This window comes from Littorina saxatilis, linkage group LG6 (genome assembly GCF_037325665.1).
Source record: "Littorina saxatilis isolate snail1 linkage group LG6, US_GU_Lsax_2.0, whole genome shotgun sequence".
In the NCBI taxonomy this organism is placed as follows: Eukaryota; Metazoa; Mollusca; class Gastropoda; order Littorinimorpha; family Littorinidae; genus Littorina; species Littorina saxatilis.
Genome location: NC_090250.1, coordinates 17,249,590 through 17,267,370, shown reverse-complemented (window position 1 = coordinate 17,267,370; position 17,781 = coordinate 17,249,590). Strand labels below are relative to the sequence as shown.

Genomic DNA, 17,781 nt, shown 5'->3' with positions numbered 1-17,781 from the left:
CCGGACAGACTAACACTGACCGATTACATAGAGTCACTTTTTCTCAAGTGACTCAAAAATACACACTCACAAATACAGAGAGAGAAAGAGAGAGAGAGCGAGAGCGAGAGAGAGAGAGAAAGAGAGAGAGAGAGAGAGAGAGAGAGAGAGAGAGAGAGAGAGCACATGCTCACACACCTCCCCCCTCATCATAATCGCTCACAGCAAGTAAGCACCCAAATATGAACACTTCCACGCCTGATAAAAAGACCAAAAGGAGCCCTCTATCCATCCGTTTGTTTTGGTTTGTGAATCGTTACATCTGTAGTTCTTCTTTCTGTTCTATCGTCTGTCCTCTTCTTTTTTTTCTGATTTGTTTATGTACCTAGAAAAGACCCTAGGGTCGAACCGTCGCCGTTATTTGTTCCATCTTCTTCCTTCACGTGTTTTTGGTCTTTTATTTATCGCTCTCGTACGTTTATCTCTTTTTTTTCTGAATTGTTTACGTGCCTGAAGAAGACCCAAGGGTTGAAACTTTCTTTCTTTATTTGGTGTTTAACGTCGTTTTCAACCACGAAGGTTATATCGCGACGAGGGAAAGGGGGGAGATGGGATAGGGGAAAGGGGGGAGATGGGATAGAGCCACTTGTTAAGTGTTTCTTGTTCACAAAAGCACTAATCAAAAAATTGCTCCAGGGGCTTGCAACGTAGTACAATATATGACCTTACTGGGAGAATGCAAGTTTCCAGCACAAAGGACTAAACATTTCTTACATACTGCTTGACTAAAATCTTTACAAACATTGACTATATTCTATACAAGAACCACTTAACAAGGGTAATAAGTGAAGAATTTTATGGGTGAGAGAAGGAAAGTAAAAGGACCTTGGGGAGGCAGAAATAAAGAAACAAGAAAAAGATCCTAATTAGGTTCACGGCATCGAGAGTGATGCGACCTTCTCTCAGAAGTTAGTAGAGAAGGCTCCCCCATCCACCACCCGGGGGACGCCAATTAGGGGGCGCGAGGAAGGGTTGAAACGCCACCGTTATTTGTTTTGTCTTTTTCCTTCACACAGTACAGTACAGTATTTTTTGGTCTTTTTATTTAAAAAACCCAAATGAGAATGAAAGTCGCTTGTTCATTTCAATGCTTGTTCTTCTCGCAGGTGCCAGGAGATTGGTTCCGTATAACTCTCGCTTACTTCCCTTTGTTTTTTTGGTCTTTTTATTTATCGCTCTCAGGCAAAGTCACCATTGTTCTTCTACTTCCACACCTATAACCTGTCAACCTTAGACCCAAACTCACCGAAAGCGTTCATGGATGCGTCGCGACTGGTCGGGGTACACACTCGTTCGAAGATGGCCTTGCGCCAGGAGCCCTGTACCTGGGGCGTTGACCGCTGGCCATTCTCGTCCTGGGGGGAGGTCATGGGGGAAGAGGAGCTGGACTCGTGCTGGTGTGGACTGGACGACAGCAGGTACCTGGTCAGAAATACAGTGGAACACCCCTAAAAATAGAGAATTTCAAGGCCAAACAAAAATATATGTTTGTTACCCGACCGACCCTATTTTTTCCCGCCGACCCTACAACTCTTTTCATTTCTCAAAAAAACAAAAACTGTTGGCACATTTTGTGAACCATACCGAGACCAAGGGAAGTAACCTCCTTTAAACTCCACTAAATCTTAAAAAAAAGAAGAAAAAAAGCTGAGCTACCGACCCTATCTTTTTTGGTTACATAACCTTAACCCAACATTATAAGATGTTTGATGGGTTGTTGACAGACCAGCATTTTTGTCGGTCCGAGGGGGAGCATATCGTCTTTTGTTTCATATTTATAAATATGAAACAAAAGTCGATATGCCCCCCCGAGGACCGACAAAAAAGCTGGTCTGTCAACAAACCACCAAACATCGTTTTTGTCATCATTTTGGTAGTGAGAAAATAAGTGCACAATCAACCGGGGAGCCATGCTTTGAAACACGGCTTCCGTGCTGATAACCACACGAGTCCCGGTTTGATAACCACACGAGTTCCGTTTTGATAACCACTGGCAATCAAAGCTTGCGTGTGAAAGCAACTTTCTGTGTTTTTGAGTTCATCAAATGTTGGGATGAATATGTCAGGTTTGAGGATGCACAGTTCTGTAGGTTCATCTCTGTATTCCACCCCCTCGGCTTTCTGTTGTAAATATTAAGCTGAGAGATCGAATGTGGAAGCTAAGTTTGGTCAAAGGTCACAGAAGATTTGCGTCGTGCAGCGAAGGAAAGAATCGCGATCTTGTTTCCGACTCAGTACCTCTTTGTTTTTCATTTGACCTGTCATTCTGCTTGGTCGGCTTTGTTAGATGTTTGCATATCTTGTTGCTATTTTCTTTGCTTTTATTATTGTTTCTTATTTGTGCTTTGTTTATCGATACAACGTCTTGTGCACGGGTCAAAATGTGTGTCAGGGGTCGTTTTACTTGAACTTGACGTTCGTGTTTCTCCGAACGTCTGTGTTTCGAAACACAGATACAGTGACACACTCCATGACTCTGTAAGAAGGCAAAACATATCGCTAGGTTTCATTTGTTTTTGATGAATGTATGACCTTTCATGAAGTAGTTTTGTTTTTTGTTTACTTTTGCCAGTTTGGCAGTTTGTTTTTGGAACTTTGCAAAGCAGTGTCGTGTCGTCTGTTTAGGTCTGGGGAAACACCAATGAAAAGAGCCGAAGAATCCCCGAGCGTTTCTATTTTTTGTGTGTGGCCTAAAACACACTGTACGGCGCCATATTTCTCGCTCTCACGCACAGTCACCATTGTTCTGCTTTCGTCATATTTTATGGGGCAATAAAGCTATGACCATACTGGCATACAAATGAATATATAAGGTCTCTTTGATTTAAATGGCAATGCGCACACCACTCGTAACGTAATAGCCGATGTTGGCTCCTGTGACAAAATCCCCACGAACTACACTCATTGGGCATCCGGATCCAGATCCACACAAACTCACATGGTCTTCATGGGGCTGTTGGTTTTGGGCGTGTTGTGGTTGACGTCGCGAAGCCTCTGCTTGGCGGCCGCACGCTCTCTCTCCCCAGCGTCCGGAATGGCACCCAGGGTGGAGGATCGTTTGCGGGGTTCTGGCGAGGCTGGGGGACTGGGGAAGTCATGGCTGAAGTGTTTGGACGTCGGAGAGGTCACCGGGGAACCGTCAGGGGTCGACGAATCCTAAAAAAGTAAAATGTGAAACAAGATTAGATTCACCTGAAAGCAGTCGGGGAGGTCAGCGGGAAAGCGTCAGGGGTCGACGAAACCTGGAAAAGTTAAAAAGTCAAATGGGAAACAAAATAATAGTTTCAGCGGAAAAGCATCAGGGGTCGACAAATCCTTATGAAAAGTAAAAAAAGTAAAATGTGAAACAAGATACTAATAAATATTCACCTAAAAGCACTCAAGCCCTTCTAGAGACCTTAACCTTGACTACATAAGTCACATCTTGGCACTTGGTCGGTGTTTTGAGTCAGTGCAGCACTCAGTGTACCAAAATTGATTCAAAGGGCTCCCAATTATACAGTGGTTATTTGAAGACAAATGGAATGCCAAGGAAAAGTTAAATAATGAAGAACAAATACAACAAACTTAAATGGCAGCTCCACAGATATGCAGCTAAAACTGACATACAGCTGAGTTTCATTCCTGCCAAAATGCATTAATCTGCCAGTGTTTCCTAGCAAGGTTCTTTACCATTCAATATTACAGTCAAATGACCAAGAAGAAGCCTGCAAGTGACCTGAAAAATGGTAACAGAAAAATGAAGATGAAATAATCATAAATAATAACCAATTCACAAGTAGCACTGATGACCGTGTAATAAACACATTTTCACAAACTAATTTTCAGACAACCACAAGGTTTCCTTGTCTCTACATCTTCAACATCGACAACCCGATTGAAAGAGTGTAAATCATATTCAAGGAATAACAACAAGATAACACACGTCTGAACCACAGACCTGTCTTTCAATCTCCCCATCCACTTTCTCTTCTTCTTCGTCATCATCGTCATCATAATCATGTACAATCAGGTAGCCTAGGTAGTCACGCCAACTATTCCAATAGGAAGCTACCGACTCCATCAAATCCTGCAGCTGTTTTTTTGTCACTCAAATCCTACTGTGTCTGTCTGTACTCTAGTTTTTACAATAGCGTTTCCACAAGCACCTGTTGCGTTTTTTTGTTATGAAGTGAGTGGGTCAGTCACTTTATGATTTCTCATTCACAAAAAATCACCTGTCTATAGTGCAACCAGGCCTATTAAATTCTCACAAATCAGCGGATGGTAACACCATTTCAAATTATTTCACTTGAAATTGTCTTCTCAAAATATGCACTTCCAACGTATTCCTTCTGCTACTGCACTTGAACATAGTGATGATCCCTTTCAAACTTTCTTTTCTTCTTTTTATTTGCCTGTTAATTATGCTGCAAATAGTACTTCTCTCATCAAGATAGAGTTTAACAGACCATCTTCTGTTATTCTTCACATTTCAAAATCCACATCTTAACCACACAATCACTGGAAGGCAACAAACAGGAACACCCTTTGACTGCAGCTCTTAATATCCGCACTTTATGACACATTGTTTCATGAAGAAACAGCTGATAATTAGTAATCAAACACTGTCAGCTCCGATGCAGTCACGACTTGCTCAATATAGTCCAGTCGTACCACACCTGATTCGCATCATCGAACTCCTGAACAAAGAACGATCAGGTGGTAGTCACTAGTGCTACACTACATTGGTTGACACACCTCCACGCTGTAATTTAACAACATGCTACACTCATGCAGTGCTTGCTTAAACTGGAAATTTCCGGTATTTCGTCATTTTTTTTGTTTGTACACAACATTATTGGAAAACGATATCGGCAACCGATTTTGTTTGTTTGTTTATTTACTGCACCTGACAGTTTTTCATGTGAAAATAAATTGAATTTTCTTAAACTTTTGTTTGAGTTTTCTGCTTGCCGTGACCAAGCAACCTCTTTGGGTCTGCAGGTGTATTTCTTCTTTTCTAGGTATTATTGATGTAAAAACCAAAGTGCGCAATCACTATTTATACAGTACTGCTTCACTGTAAACAAGGCGATGCTATTACGCACTGTAAACAATGATGTCACATACTGCAATGTGATACACTCCTTCACTGCAAACAATGAGATGCTGCTAGACCACTGTAAACACTGTTGGCATGATTTTGACTGTCATGTACGTACAATGTAGTACACAAGTAGTACGCAATTTAAACAATAAGATTTACTGCAATGTGATTCACTCCTTCACTGCAAACAATATGATGCTGCTAGACCACTGTGAACACTGTTGGCATGATTTTGACTGTCATGTACGTAGTACACAAGTAGTACGCAATTTAAACAATTAGATTTACTGCAATGTGATTCACTCCTTCACTGCAAACAATATGATGCTGCTAGACCACTGTGAACACTGTTGGCATGATTTTGACTGTCATGTACGTAGTACACAAGTAGTACGCAATTTAAACAATTAGATTTACTGCAATGTGATTCACTCCTTCACTGCAAACAATATGATGCTGCTAGACCACTGTAAACACTGTTGGCATGATTTTGACTGTCATGTACGTACAATGTAGTACACAAGTAGTACGCAATTTAAACAATAAGATTTACTGCAATGTGATTCACTCCTTCACTGCAAACAATGTGATGCTGCTAGACCACTGTAAACACTGTTGGCATGATTTTGACTGTCATGTACGTAGTACACAAGTAGTACGCAATGTAAACAATAAGATTTACTGCAATGTGATTCACTCCTACACTGCAAACAATGTGATGCTGCTAGACCACTGTGAACACTGTTGTCATGTAGTACGCTGACCAAGTAGTACGCAAATTACAATAATACTGCAATGTGAAACACTCGTGCACTACAAACAATGCATGTGCATCATGCTACTAGACCACTGTAAACACTGTTGGCATGCCTGTCATGTACGTAGTACACAAGCAGGCTGGGGAAAAGCCAGGTAAAATAGTCCAGGGCTTGTTGCTGTAAACTTCCAACAGCTGTTGTCATGTCAATAATTTGTCCCACACAGTAACTGCAACCTGTGTCCATACACACAACATTGTTTGGGGGGAGGGGGGAGGGGGGGGGCTTAAACTATTAAATTCCTGAAGTAGTTATCAGTTTCTGAAGGGTTGTTTTATAATTCACAGTCTAAATTATACCTTTTGCCTAAACTGTCCATAATATTTGGGGCTCGGTAGCTCAGTTGGAAGAGCAGTGCATTTGTGATGCGAGGCTCTTGGGTTGGAATCCGGGCCGGGACAGACACGGGTCAACTTTATGTGCAGACTCAGAGAAGGTATCCATGTTCCACCCCCGTGTCACCACTGTGGCAGTCATAAAAGACCTCGGTCATTCTGCTATATAAGCAGGTGGCTGATTACACCTTAATTAAACAGTCGCACACACCTGGGTAGTGCGACCCTGTTGCTGCTATATTAGCTATATAATTTGCACTCTGAGGAAGCGACCCAAATTTCCCAGCCATGGGACAATAAAGTACTGAAAATGAAAATGCACCATGTACAACCACAGTGTGCAAACTCACTGTGTCTAATGAGATACATCACTCTTTGAGACTAGACTAAACAACAAATATTTCCTGCAGTATATGTTTTTGCAGAGATGTTTGATCTCTGCATTACAACAGACGATTTAGAACTATTATAGACTAGACTCTCTTATTATCTGTATTAACTTTATATTTTTTTTTCAAATCTGTCAATTATTTGTAGCGGCTACTATAAACCCCTAAACGGGAAAAAAAAAAAAAAAAAAAAAAAAATCTGAACGACTTAAAATATTTCTTGCAGTATGTTTCGGGAGAGATCAAATTCCCCTTCACAAAAGACCATGCAGCATTTCAGGCTCCGCGTTCATCTCAGTATTAAACTTTGCATCTATTTTATAAATTACTGTCCAGACTTTTATCACTAGCAGTGGAACCTGCGTCCATGTTATGCACACAAACTTCACAAGTATGCGTATGTGTTGCGCCCCTCTCTTCATTTGATTAAACTAATTTATACCTTAATCTTGTTAAACTGATCGCCGCGTGTCAATATAATTATAAACTTGGCCAAAAAGTTATTGCAACAAATTTCAAACCCAAATTAAACCATTAATCCCCGTGTCATTTCATTAAAACCTTATGTGCCAGTTAATTTGAGGGTACCAAGTTACTTGAGCGGCGGTCACGTGATCCCTGAAAAAGTCAAATCCAAAAAGTGATCCTGAAGGTTAAGTGAACGGCCTTAACTGGCACATAAGGTTTTAATGAAATGACACGGGGATTAATGGTTTAATTTGGGTTTGAAATATGTTGCAATAATTTTTTGTCCAAGTTTACTTGTACCAGTCTGTAACCTGCAGTGACCTATGATGCAGCCACAACACTGTGTTTGAGTTAGGACTTAAAATAATTTTCTTGCAGTATATTTCTGAAGTATTGTTTTATCCCACTCCCCAAAGAATGAAAAGGACTTAATATAAGGCTCTCCTCAGTATTAAACTAACTTCATGTTTTAATTTAGTTTAAACTGTCATTTTTATAGAAAATACAGAACCGCCTTGTGTGCGTAACCACACACGTGCATGGCAGTGTTTAATCAATATCACACATCTGTTACATCGCAAAACAAATGAATTTAAATGAACTTAAATCTCCTTAATGCTAAGCGCAGCCAGTCTAATATCACCGATCATGACACTAATTATGCATAATTTTACATTCTTTCACAAGTGTGTTTTGAATAACGTACTCTCATGACTCGATCTGCCTTCAATTAATGCCTCAGGTTTAGGGATGGGAGGAGTTTCAATTAATTCATTTTTGAATATGCTCCGGGCCTGGGCATAAATTCTTTTCTATAAATTCATGCAACATGTTATCATGCTCAAATGTTATTATGTGCTTATTATAGATGTTTTTGTTGTTGTAATTTTACTTCACGGTTTTCTTACTATGTTGGAATTTTATTCTTACATCTTTGTTCTAGATTTATTCTTGGTAGATGACCTCATAGTCATGATGACTCCAGGGACAATCGCACCTGAAATGCCATGGTCTTATATAACTGCTAACAATGATTCCTGTTAATATTCATATACCAGTAAATTTCAATGAACTCTTTAATTCATCCGGCCTTTAATTTGTCTGTTTTTGTTTGTTTGTTGTTTATTTATCAAATGTTTACGATTTTTGTGTGCTGTTTTGTAAGCCTGATCAAGGATTATAATTATATACATGCATAAGAAACCATTCACAGTCTAGCTATATACAAAAAACAACCAATTATACAGTGGAACTTTGACCTCGTAAGACCCCCCCCCCCCCCCCCCAATTTAAGACTTCCTCCTATTTATGGCCTTGCTTTTTCAGATTTGTTGTTCATAACCTCTGTCAAATTACTTAAATTTTAAGCCCAACGAATGGTTGTGTGATGCGCCCGCAGCGTGTTGGCGTACATAACATGTGCTTGTCACATCTCGCTTTCAGCCTTCACCGCCGGCTAGCCAAGCTGCTTGCAGCACCGGCGAAAAAGAGAGCAGCCTTGCGTAAGTCTCTCCCTGCCAGTAAGCCTCTCCACAACAAGTCCTATGCAAGCTTTAAAGCAACCCTCCACGAGGTGTTGGATGGTAACTGGGGGCCTTATGTCCCCAGGCAGAATTGCAAGGGCGCGGAGGAGGTTTGGCCCCGAACATGCGGCATGCAGGTCCACCGGTGCGTGGACACACCCTGGCGCCCATGAACCAAACCCCCAGGTATGGGTTACCTACAAAGACTCTACGTCCCAACGGCTGACCAGGCGGACGAGGAGAGTGCACTCCCAACGGCTGTGAAGGCAGAAGAGAACCCTTAGTCTCACATCCAAATGGTAAAAAAAACCACAAAAAAACCTTAAATTTTAAGACTGACGTGAGTCACCTCCTTTTTAAGAAGACCTGATTTTCCGAGGTCCTAAAAGGAGGCTCCACTGCACATCTATAATTGTGTGCAGAGCTTATCTACAACTTATCTACTCGGACTGCACAGCTGTTGGCACACTGGCCTGAGGTGAAATGCTCAGTGTCAAACTTTAATGACATGAGAACACCTGCATGTAATTTATGAACTGGGGATGAGGGGGGGGGGGGGGGGGGGGGGGGGGCTGTACAGACGGACATGTGTGTGCCTGGGGGATAAAGAGACCTGGTGGAGAGAATCACAGTGTGTGTGTGTGTGTGTGCAGCATGCGCGTGGTGTGTGTGTGTTTATGTGTGTGTTTGTGTTTGTGTTTGTGTGTGTGTGTGTGTGTGTGTGTGCGCGTGGTGTGTGTGTGTGTGTGTGTGTGTGTGTGTATTATCCCTCTGCATCAGTCTGGGTATAATCTGTGCAATAATACAGTACACAAGACCATCAAATCTATTTTTTTCAATATTTCATTGACCCTCAAGTTTTGTTTTACCCACTTCCAATCATTCAGGTATCAACAATGACTTTACTCCGTGGAATGACAGACGCAGCCCAAATGCCAGACGCAGCTCAGACGCAGCCCAGATGCCAGACACAGCCCAGACGCCAGACGCAGCCCAGACGCCAGCCCAGACGCCAGCCAGACGCCTGACGCAGCCCAGACGCCAGATGCAGCCCAGACGCCACCCAGACGCCAGACACAGGCCAGACGCCAGCCAGACGCCTGACGCAGCCCAGACGCCAGACACAGCCCAGACGCCAGACACAGCCCAGACGCCTAACAAAGCCCAGACGCCACCCAGACGCCAGACGCAGCCCAGACGCCAGACACAGCCCAGACGCCAGACACAGCCCAGACGCCAGACGCAGCCCAGACGCCAGACACAGCCCAGACGCCAGACACAGCCCAGTGCAGTGGAGACCCAGGAGAAGCTGTGGTGATCAATTGCGGAATCACTGTGACAGACTGCAAATTTTCCCCCACAAAAGCTACTGAAATCTATGCATGGCCAGTAATGCAGAAGAAGAAGACTAAGAAAAGAAGACTAAGAGAAGAAGACTAAGAAAAGAAGTAACTGTTTTTTTTTTACATTTAGTCAAGTTTTAACGTAGAGGGGGGAATCGAGACGAGGGTGTGGTGTGTGTGTGTGTGTGTGTGTGTGTGTGTGTGTGTGTGTGTGTGTGTGTGTGTATGTGTGTGTGTGTCTGTCTGTCTGTGCGTGTAGAGCGATTCAGACTAAACTACTGGACCAATCTTTATGAAATTTGACATGAGAGTTCCTGGGAATGATATCCCCGGAAGTTTTTTCATTTTTTTGATAAATGTCTTTGATGACGTCATATCCGGCTTTTTGTAAAAGTTGAGGCGGCACTGTCACACCCTCATTTTTCAATCAAATTGATTGAAATTTTGGCCAAGCAATCTTCGACGAAGGCCAGACTTCGGTATTGCATTTCAGCTTGGTGGCTTAAAAATTAATTAATGACTTTGGTCATTAAAAATCTGAAAATATAAAACGATCCAAATTTACGTTCATCTTATTCTTTATCATGTTCTGATTTCAAAAACATATAAATATGTTATATTTGGATTAAAAACAAGCTCTGAAAATTAAAAATATAAAAATTATGATCAAAATTAAATTTCCGAAATCGATTTAAAAACAATTTCATCTTATTCCTTGTTGGTTCCTCATTCCAAAAACATAGATATGATATTTTTGGATTAAAAACACGCTCAGAAACTTAAAACGAAGAGAGGTACAGTAAAGCGTGCTATGAAGCACAGCGCAACCGCTACAAACAGGCTCGTCACTTTCACTGCTTTTGCACTAGCGGCAGACTACGTTCAGTTTCATTCTGTGAGTTCCAGTCAGCTTGACTAAATGTAGTAATTTCGCCTTACGCGACTTGTTTAAATGTACAGAAAATTGTAAATGGACATAAAAATCTTACGCCTGACAATCATAATTCAGTGGGACTTGGCGAGACAGAGAAGGAGGGGGAAAGGTGTATGGCATCAGTGTTGGATGACTTTGGGGCCCGGTAGCTTAGGTGGTACTAGAGCACTGGACTTGTGATCCTTAGGGGTCGCAGGTTCGAATCCGGGCTGGGACGGACACGGGTCAACTTTATTTGCAGACTCAGAGACGGTATCCATGTTCCACCCCCGTGTCACCACTGTGGCACATAAAAGACCTCGGTCATTCTGCCATGTGACTGATTACACCTAAACACGCAGACACCTGGGTAGCGCAACTCTGTGTTGCTGCTAGCTTTCCACTGGGAGAAAGTGACCCAAATTTCCCAGCGATTAGGGGCAATAAAGTATTAATTAAAATGATAAATGAAAAAATGACTCACCGAGCGGTTGGTCCATGCGACGGTTTCACTCTCAGTGGTCCAGGACCTCTGGCGGAAATGGTCCCTGGCATCCTCCCTCTTACGGGCCTGAAACACACACACACATAAAAGTTCTGATTATAGACTTTTTGGGGTTTATATTTAGCCAATAAATTATACACATACAGGGATGGCCAAATATCAACATTTTAACTAGCCAGCCGGGCGACTAACTTCAAGAAAGTCACTGGCCCGCCAGAAATGTCGCTGGCCCGGTACAATTACCACAGTTGCTGCATCTGCGGTGTTTATATGGCTTTAAAACTCAATATGACTACCAAAAGAGTTGTATTTGACCAGATTTACACTGGTCAGCTGGGCGAGTTGCCGCCAGGCGGTTTCTACTAGCCCGGCCAATGTTTTATTCGCCCCTGGCGATCGGGCGGACGATTTGGCCATCCATTTTTTGTTCATGCAACTGGATATGGCAATTGGAGTCAGCAGTCAGGAAAAGGCCAGCATTTGTTTCAACTGGTCAAAAGGTTGCTGTCACAAGGACAGGTCAGTTCTGATTGTTACAAGCTTCAAATAGTCTCAGCCAAAAAAACAATAAACACACAGGATCTGATATTGCTGTTTTAAGAACGGTCCCATGTCCGTTTTGGTCGGCCGTCAGCGAAAGGTCAAAATTTCTTCCAAATTTCTGAAAACTTTAAATTAATGCTGTCATTTTCAGCAGATCCGCAAAACTTTTTTTCAATGATATCACAAGGAATGGGTATATATAACGGTCTCATGACTTGTGCATTGTCCAGTACATTGTACAAAGATGTACAGTCTCAGACGGTTAAGCTTGGTTACTTTAATGTTCTGCAAGATTAAACGCTTATTGTTCCATGAGGCTTTCAGCAATTAATTTAATTTCACAAAAAGCAAAACCCGGTAACACCACAAAACTGTTCTTGCACAAAGCATCTCTCCCCCCCCCCCCCCCCCCCCCCCCCCCCCAGCAATCACCTCTGTTCGATTATGCAGCAGGTAATCGGTGGCAATTTCAGCAGCAGATTTTGAGCGATGCTGCGAAAACTGGCGCCGTCTGGCAATGAGATTGTTGGTCACCCTGAGCGACTCTGTCATGGTGTCAATGACGGACGATACCGCCTGCTCCGTTTCTTCCATGATCCGTGACAGCTCCATGTTGACACAGAATGCTTGATTCGCTTCACTGGCGTTGAGAATGAAAACTGTTTAAAGTGTTTGTGGCATCTGATATTCTTAGGAGAGTGTCAGATATAATTGTCTCATACCAGACAGCTCCATTCGATCGTTTGTGGAATCTCATTTTCTTCGCAGGCAGTTTTATTTCCCATGTGAGACAACAACCCGGGGCCCATGGCGTACGCTACAAGACATTCTCTGATCGAGAATTAAAAAGTTGTATGTGGTATATCTGATATTCTTGGAAGACAGGCAGGTTTTGTCCAATTTTGTCGAGACAGGTGACCATGAAGACCCATTAATTAGCTTAAAGGCAACATGCAGTGTCACTGCTTCACGACAGTCACGATAACAAAGAGTTTAAGAAGTTAAGTTGCATCTGCTGACATTCTTTGGACACAGGCAGTTTTTGTCCAACATGAGATCGTGGCTCTAATGTAAGTTAATTGAGTACAACTACAAGACAATTGAGACTTGCTTCGCTTAAATATCAACATAAAAAAGAGTATATGGCATCTGATATTCTTTTGTGCATGAGACGACACTCTTTGTCCATTATTGTCCTTTCTCGTCTAACTTCTGTTCTTTAACTAATCTCTCGACTCGCTCTCTTGTTTGTGCTCGAAGCCCTGCACGTTTCCACTCAATTCTGCAGAAATGCATGCATGTTCCTTGAAAATTATCAGCAGTAAATCAGTCCATTCTGATTCAATGTCTCTCACACACACAATTCACCACACATAAAGATACAAGAAACTGTCCTGATGGCAATTAATGAGGCTTAATTAATTAGCACACACTAATCACACAATAATCCCACTGTCGGTGAATTTCTGTCCATTCATTCCCAAGAACGAGACAGTCCCAGCAAAAAACAGCAAGTTCAGGGATTCAACCTGAGTATCTAATACTTTGTCCAATTTCGAACGGTTTCCATGGCGATTTTCCACATGGAGCACTGCATGAAACGTCAAACAAAATGTGAATATATAGCTCTGGGTCAATTGGTGTTTTTATACCAAAGACTGCAGAAAAGATAACAGATGATTTTAAATACAAAAAGCGCTGTCTAAACTGTTCCGTTCTCAATGAGTCACTAGTGCAATTTCACTGGGGTGTTTCAAAGTTGTGCTATGGAAATGTATTACGGATTTATGCGCCTGCCTTCAGGCCCCACGTAATCTTAATCATCTTAAATTCTCGCTTCACTGCACATGAATGTTTTTAACTTTAAAGTGACTCACAGGCAGTCTCATATTGTGAAGTGAAAGTGTGCAAAGAATTAACCTATATCTTCAGGGGGCTTCTGCACGAACCACCTCTTTCTGTGCTAAATATATATATGTGAATATGGGAATAACATCCTCAATTTACACCAAATATTCATTTTAGTAGCCGTTAAGGTAAAATATATTACACGCAATAAAATGTTCAACACAGTGTGATTTACATTCTATCCATTGACATAGAAAATATTGTGAAGTCACTGAGAAATTCTACCTCTGATATTTGGACAGCTCAAGGAACTAAACAACTGATCAAGCCGGAAAGACGCAGTCGAACATTGAATTCCTGGGTTATTAATAATGCAGCCATTTATTTGCATTTGGATGACTGCATATAACGTACATTCATGAACTCAAACCTTTCTCCATCACCTGCCATGCATGATCAAGACAAATATGTTATTTTATGTTATCTTCCCCCAAAACTAGAGACACAGAAAAATGTACACAGGTGTGTTATACATAGGAAATTATCTTCTGTTTTATTTTTACTACTGTTAGCTAATATGTTGTCTGGTATCCACAGTCGGCACAGCACAGTACTGTCACAGAAACTTCTTTCAAATCACAGAATGCTTTGCCATCATTTCAGCAGATCCGCCAAACTTCTTTTCCCTCTGGGGTACAACAGGTATATTAAATGCCAAGGACTGCCTTCAAACTCACAAAGTTTGTTAAGTAAGTCCATTTTGGTAAATTTCAGGACAAAAGAAGAAAAAAATCCTAGCACTTTCTTTCTTTATTTGGTGTTTTACCTCGTTTTCAACCACGAAGGTTATATCGCGACGGGAATCCTAGCACAACTCCTGACTGTTCGCCATGCACTAACACTCTGACAGGTCCATCTATCTTCCACATAAACAGAAGACAGTGACATGGGGGGTGGGACATCAAACAGGAAAAGATGAAAGACACACAGTGGAACCCCCCTTAAGACCTGACACAATCTGAGAAAATGAGCTGGTCTTAACAGGGAAGTGTTTTAAACTGGAGGTGAATTTGCAGACACCTGCAGCAACTTTGAAAACTAGGGTCTTAGCACTGGATCAGACTGAGGTCTGAGGTGGGGGGGGCGGGGGGGGGGGGGGGGGGGGGGGTGGGGTGGGGATGTCCTAAGAGGAAGGTTCCATTGTAGGCGAGGGGAAAAAAATCAATGGTATGTGCAGAAGAAAGCCGGGAAACAATCAGACGCAATCATAACCAATGCTAAAGCAGCAGGAATATTCCTTCTCGGCATCAACCGGCAGCCATTATTGTTGTTGATTGCTATGGAGTGGCCAATCAAATCAGCTCATTGTCTCTGCGCTGTGCAGCAAAACGTTTCCTGCTGCCCGACGCTTTCTGACAGGAAGCAAGATTTACGAGCTTGTTCCAAAAGCGCAACGGAATTATAATGCTAGCTCCCCTCTTAGACACGTACTCTGTCTGAGGTAATTCTTTGTGTCAGGTTTTCCTTGCAGGTGACACTGTGATATTACTAACTTCTTCTTTTCAACTCCACGCTGATTACTTTGGTCTTCTGTTTCAATATCATATGGTTTATGCACGCCAATGATTTCCTGTTCTTAAATTTCATTAAGAAAAGAAACAATTTTGTCTTTGACTCCACATTAATGATTTTGGTTTCAATTTGATGGACGCATTGGCGTATGGAATAAGACACTGGCCTCTTATGCAGTAAGTTGAATGTCCAAATCCTGCCGCGCCTGGTGGAAAATTGTAACTGTGAAGATTTTTCAGATTTCCTGAGTCAACTTATGTGCATCGATCCTCGCCATGCAGTGCTTAGCGCCTAATCCCCCTTCGTGCGTACACTTATAAGCAAAAGACCAAGTACGCACAGAAAAAATGCTGTAATCCATGTCCGAGTTTGGTGGGCTATATATAGAAACACAAAAATACCAAGCATGCATCCTCCGAAATTGGCGTTTGGCTCATAAATGGTGGGGTTAAAACGGCCATACATACAAGGAAAACACCCACTAGTGCAAAAAACACAAGTGTACATGGGAGTTTCAGTCTAATTAAACCTTGAAGAAGAAAAAGAAGAAGATTCCAATTTCACAAGGAAATGCAACACATTTTTTCTCTACTCCACAGGAATGACAATTGCTTGACCTAATTGACACAACAATAAGTCTGTCTCGATCAAATGTCCACAGAAACTGAGGCTGCACTAGGTCGATCTTAAAGGCACAGTGGTATGTTACATTACACAAGCCCGACCAAAGAAACGGTACAAAGTCGACTCTGTGAAAGCAAATCTACAGTGGTGCAACATCAAACCAAAGGAGTTGGAGGAGTATGCCATTAGGACCGACCACGGTGGTGAGCCCTAGGACATCAAGCCTCTGCAGACTTTAAAGAGGCCCGCTGTCAGAGACTAATGTTGCTGCGCAAAATAAACGCCACAGCAGTCACCGGCAGTGACCACAACTGACTTCCAGTGCCCTCGCTGTTCCAGACTAGATTTGCAGAGCCACCTCCGAGTACACAGATAAGCTGCAGAACAAAAAAGTCTTCTTCAGACCCGAAGGACAACCGCCAACCTCCACAACCAGGAGAGCTAGAATACAAAAACACAGTACACCACGAGATATACTTATTCAGCACAAACCCAAATGGAAAGAATTATGACCAGAAGTGAAAGTAAGAACGTTACACATGTCAAAAGCTGACACAAGGCCCTATACAAATACAGCCTGTGGTGTCGGGAAGGTGATGCAGCATACTAATAAGGAACACACGCACACAGAGTAACACACACACACATGCATGTACACAAATACACACACACACACACACAGACACAGACACACACACACACACACACAGAGACACACACACAGACAAACACACACAGACAAACACAGACACACACACACACACATGCACACACACACACACACACACACACTCATTTACACAGAACACACACACACACATACACACACACATGCACACACACGCACACCCCCCCCACACACACTTTTTCAAATTATCCACCAATGCAGTCTGTCAAAAAATAAAAAGGAAGAGCAATTTAAGTCATGTATACTAGCTATACATGTAATATGACAGCAATGTGTAATTGCCTGGAAGGTGAATGCAATAAAACTGAAAGCTTTCTTCAGTGTGTTACATATGCTGCGATCTTCTCCGTCGTTTTAATTTCAGGCTGAGTTTTTTTTGCATTAAAAAAATTTAAATGGAGTAGCTGGAGTTGGACAAAGAATACAAAGTGTCCGTTTAAAAAAAATGTCTTAGAAGAAAAGGGCAGCACACTGCACTTGACACTATTATCATACAGAAACACGGTCCAAACAAATTTAGCCCCCCCTCCCCTTGTATTCTCTAGTTTTCACCAGCAAAGCATTTTGATTCTGTGTGTGTGACGGGCACAGTGGCGTAGTAGATAAGACATTGGCCGTCGTAAATTCAAATCCTGGCCAGGGCCGCCTGGTGGGTTAAGGGTGGAGATTTTTCCGATCTCCCAGGTCAACTTATGTGCGGACTTGCTTAAGTGCCTAATATCCCCTTTGTGTTTACACGCAAGCACAAGACCAAGTGCGCACAAAAAAAATTCAGTAATTCATGTCAGAGAAAATACCCAGCTTGGTTCCCCCCAAAAGCAGCATATGGCTGCCTGAATGGCATGGGTAAAAACAGTCATACACGTAAGAGATTGTGGGAGTTTCAACCCATGCACAAAGAAGAAGAAGAAGAATCACTCCACTCTAGCCAGTCAATCATAATTGTCACTTCAATAGATAAGCAGCCAGCTGGATGTTCAAAATATCAAATTCCGTGCAGCTCCAACTGGGGGCCCGGGTAGCTCAGGTGGTAGAGCACTGGACTTGTGATCGAAAGGTCGCTGGTTCGAATCCGGGCCGGGAC

The 17,781-nt window shown here is 42.3% G+C and overlaps 1 protein-coding gene across 1 annotated transcript in view; it reads right to left on the bottom strand.

The window, feature by feature from the left end:
* LOC138968632 (TBC1 domain family member 1-like) overlaps positions 1–17,781 on the bottom strand; it is a 120,750-nt gene that overhangs the window by 37,755 nt on the left and 65,214 nt on the right. Inside the window, exons 11-13 of the mRNA XM_070341230.1 lie at positions 11,402–11,488; positions 2,978–3,195; positions 1,286–1,461 (exon numbers count right to left, since the gene is read on the bottom strand). Coding sequence (XP_070197331.1) covers positions 1,286–1,461; positions 2,978–3,195; positions 11,402–11,488 — 481 coding nt within the window. The remainder of the gene's footprint in view (positions 1–1,285; positions 1,462–2,977; positions 3,196–11,401; positions 11,489–17,781) is intronic.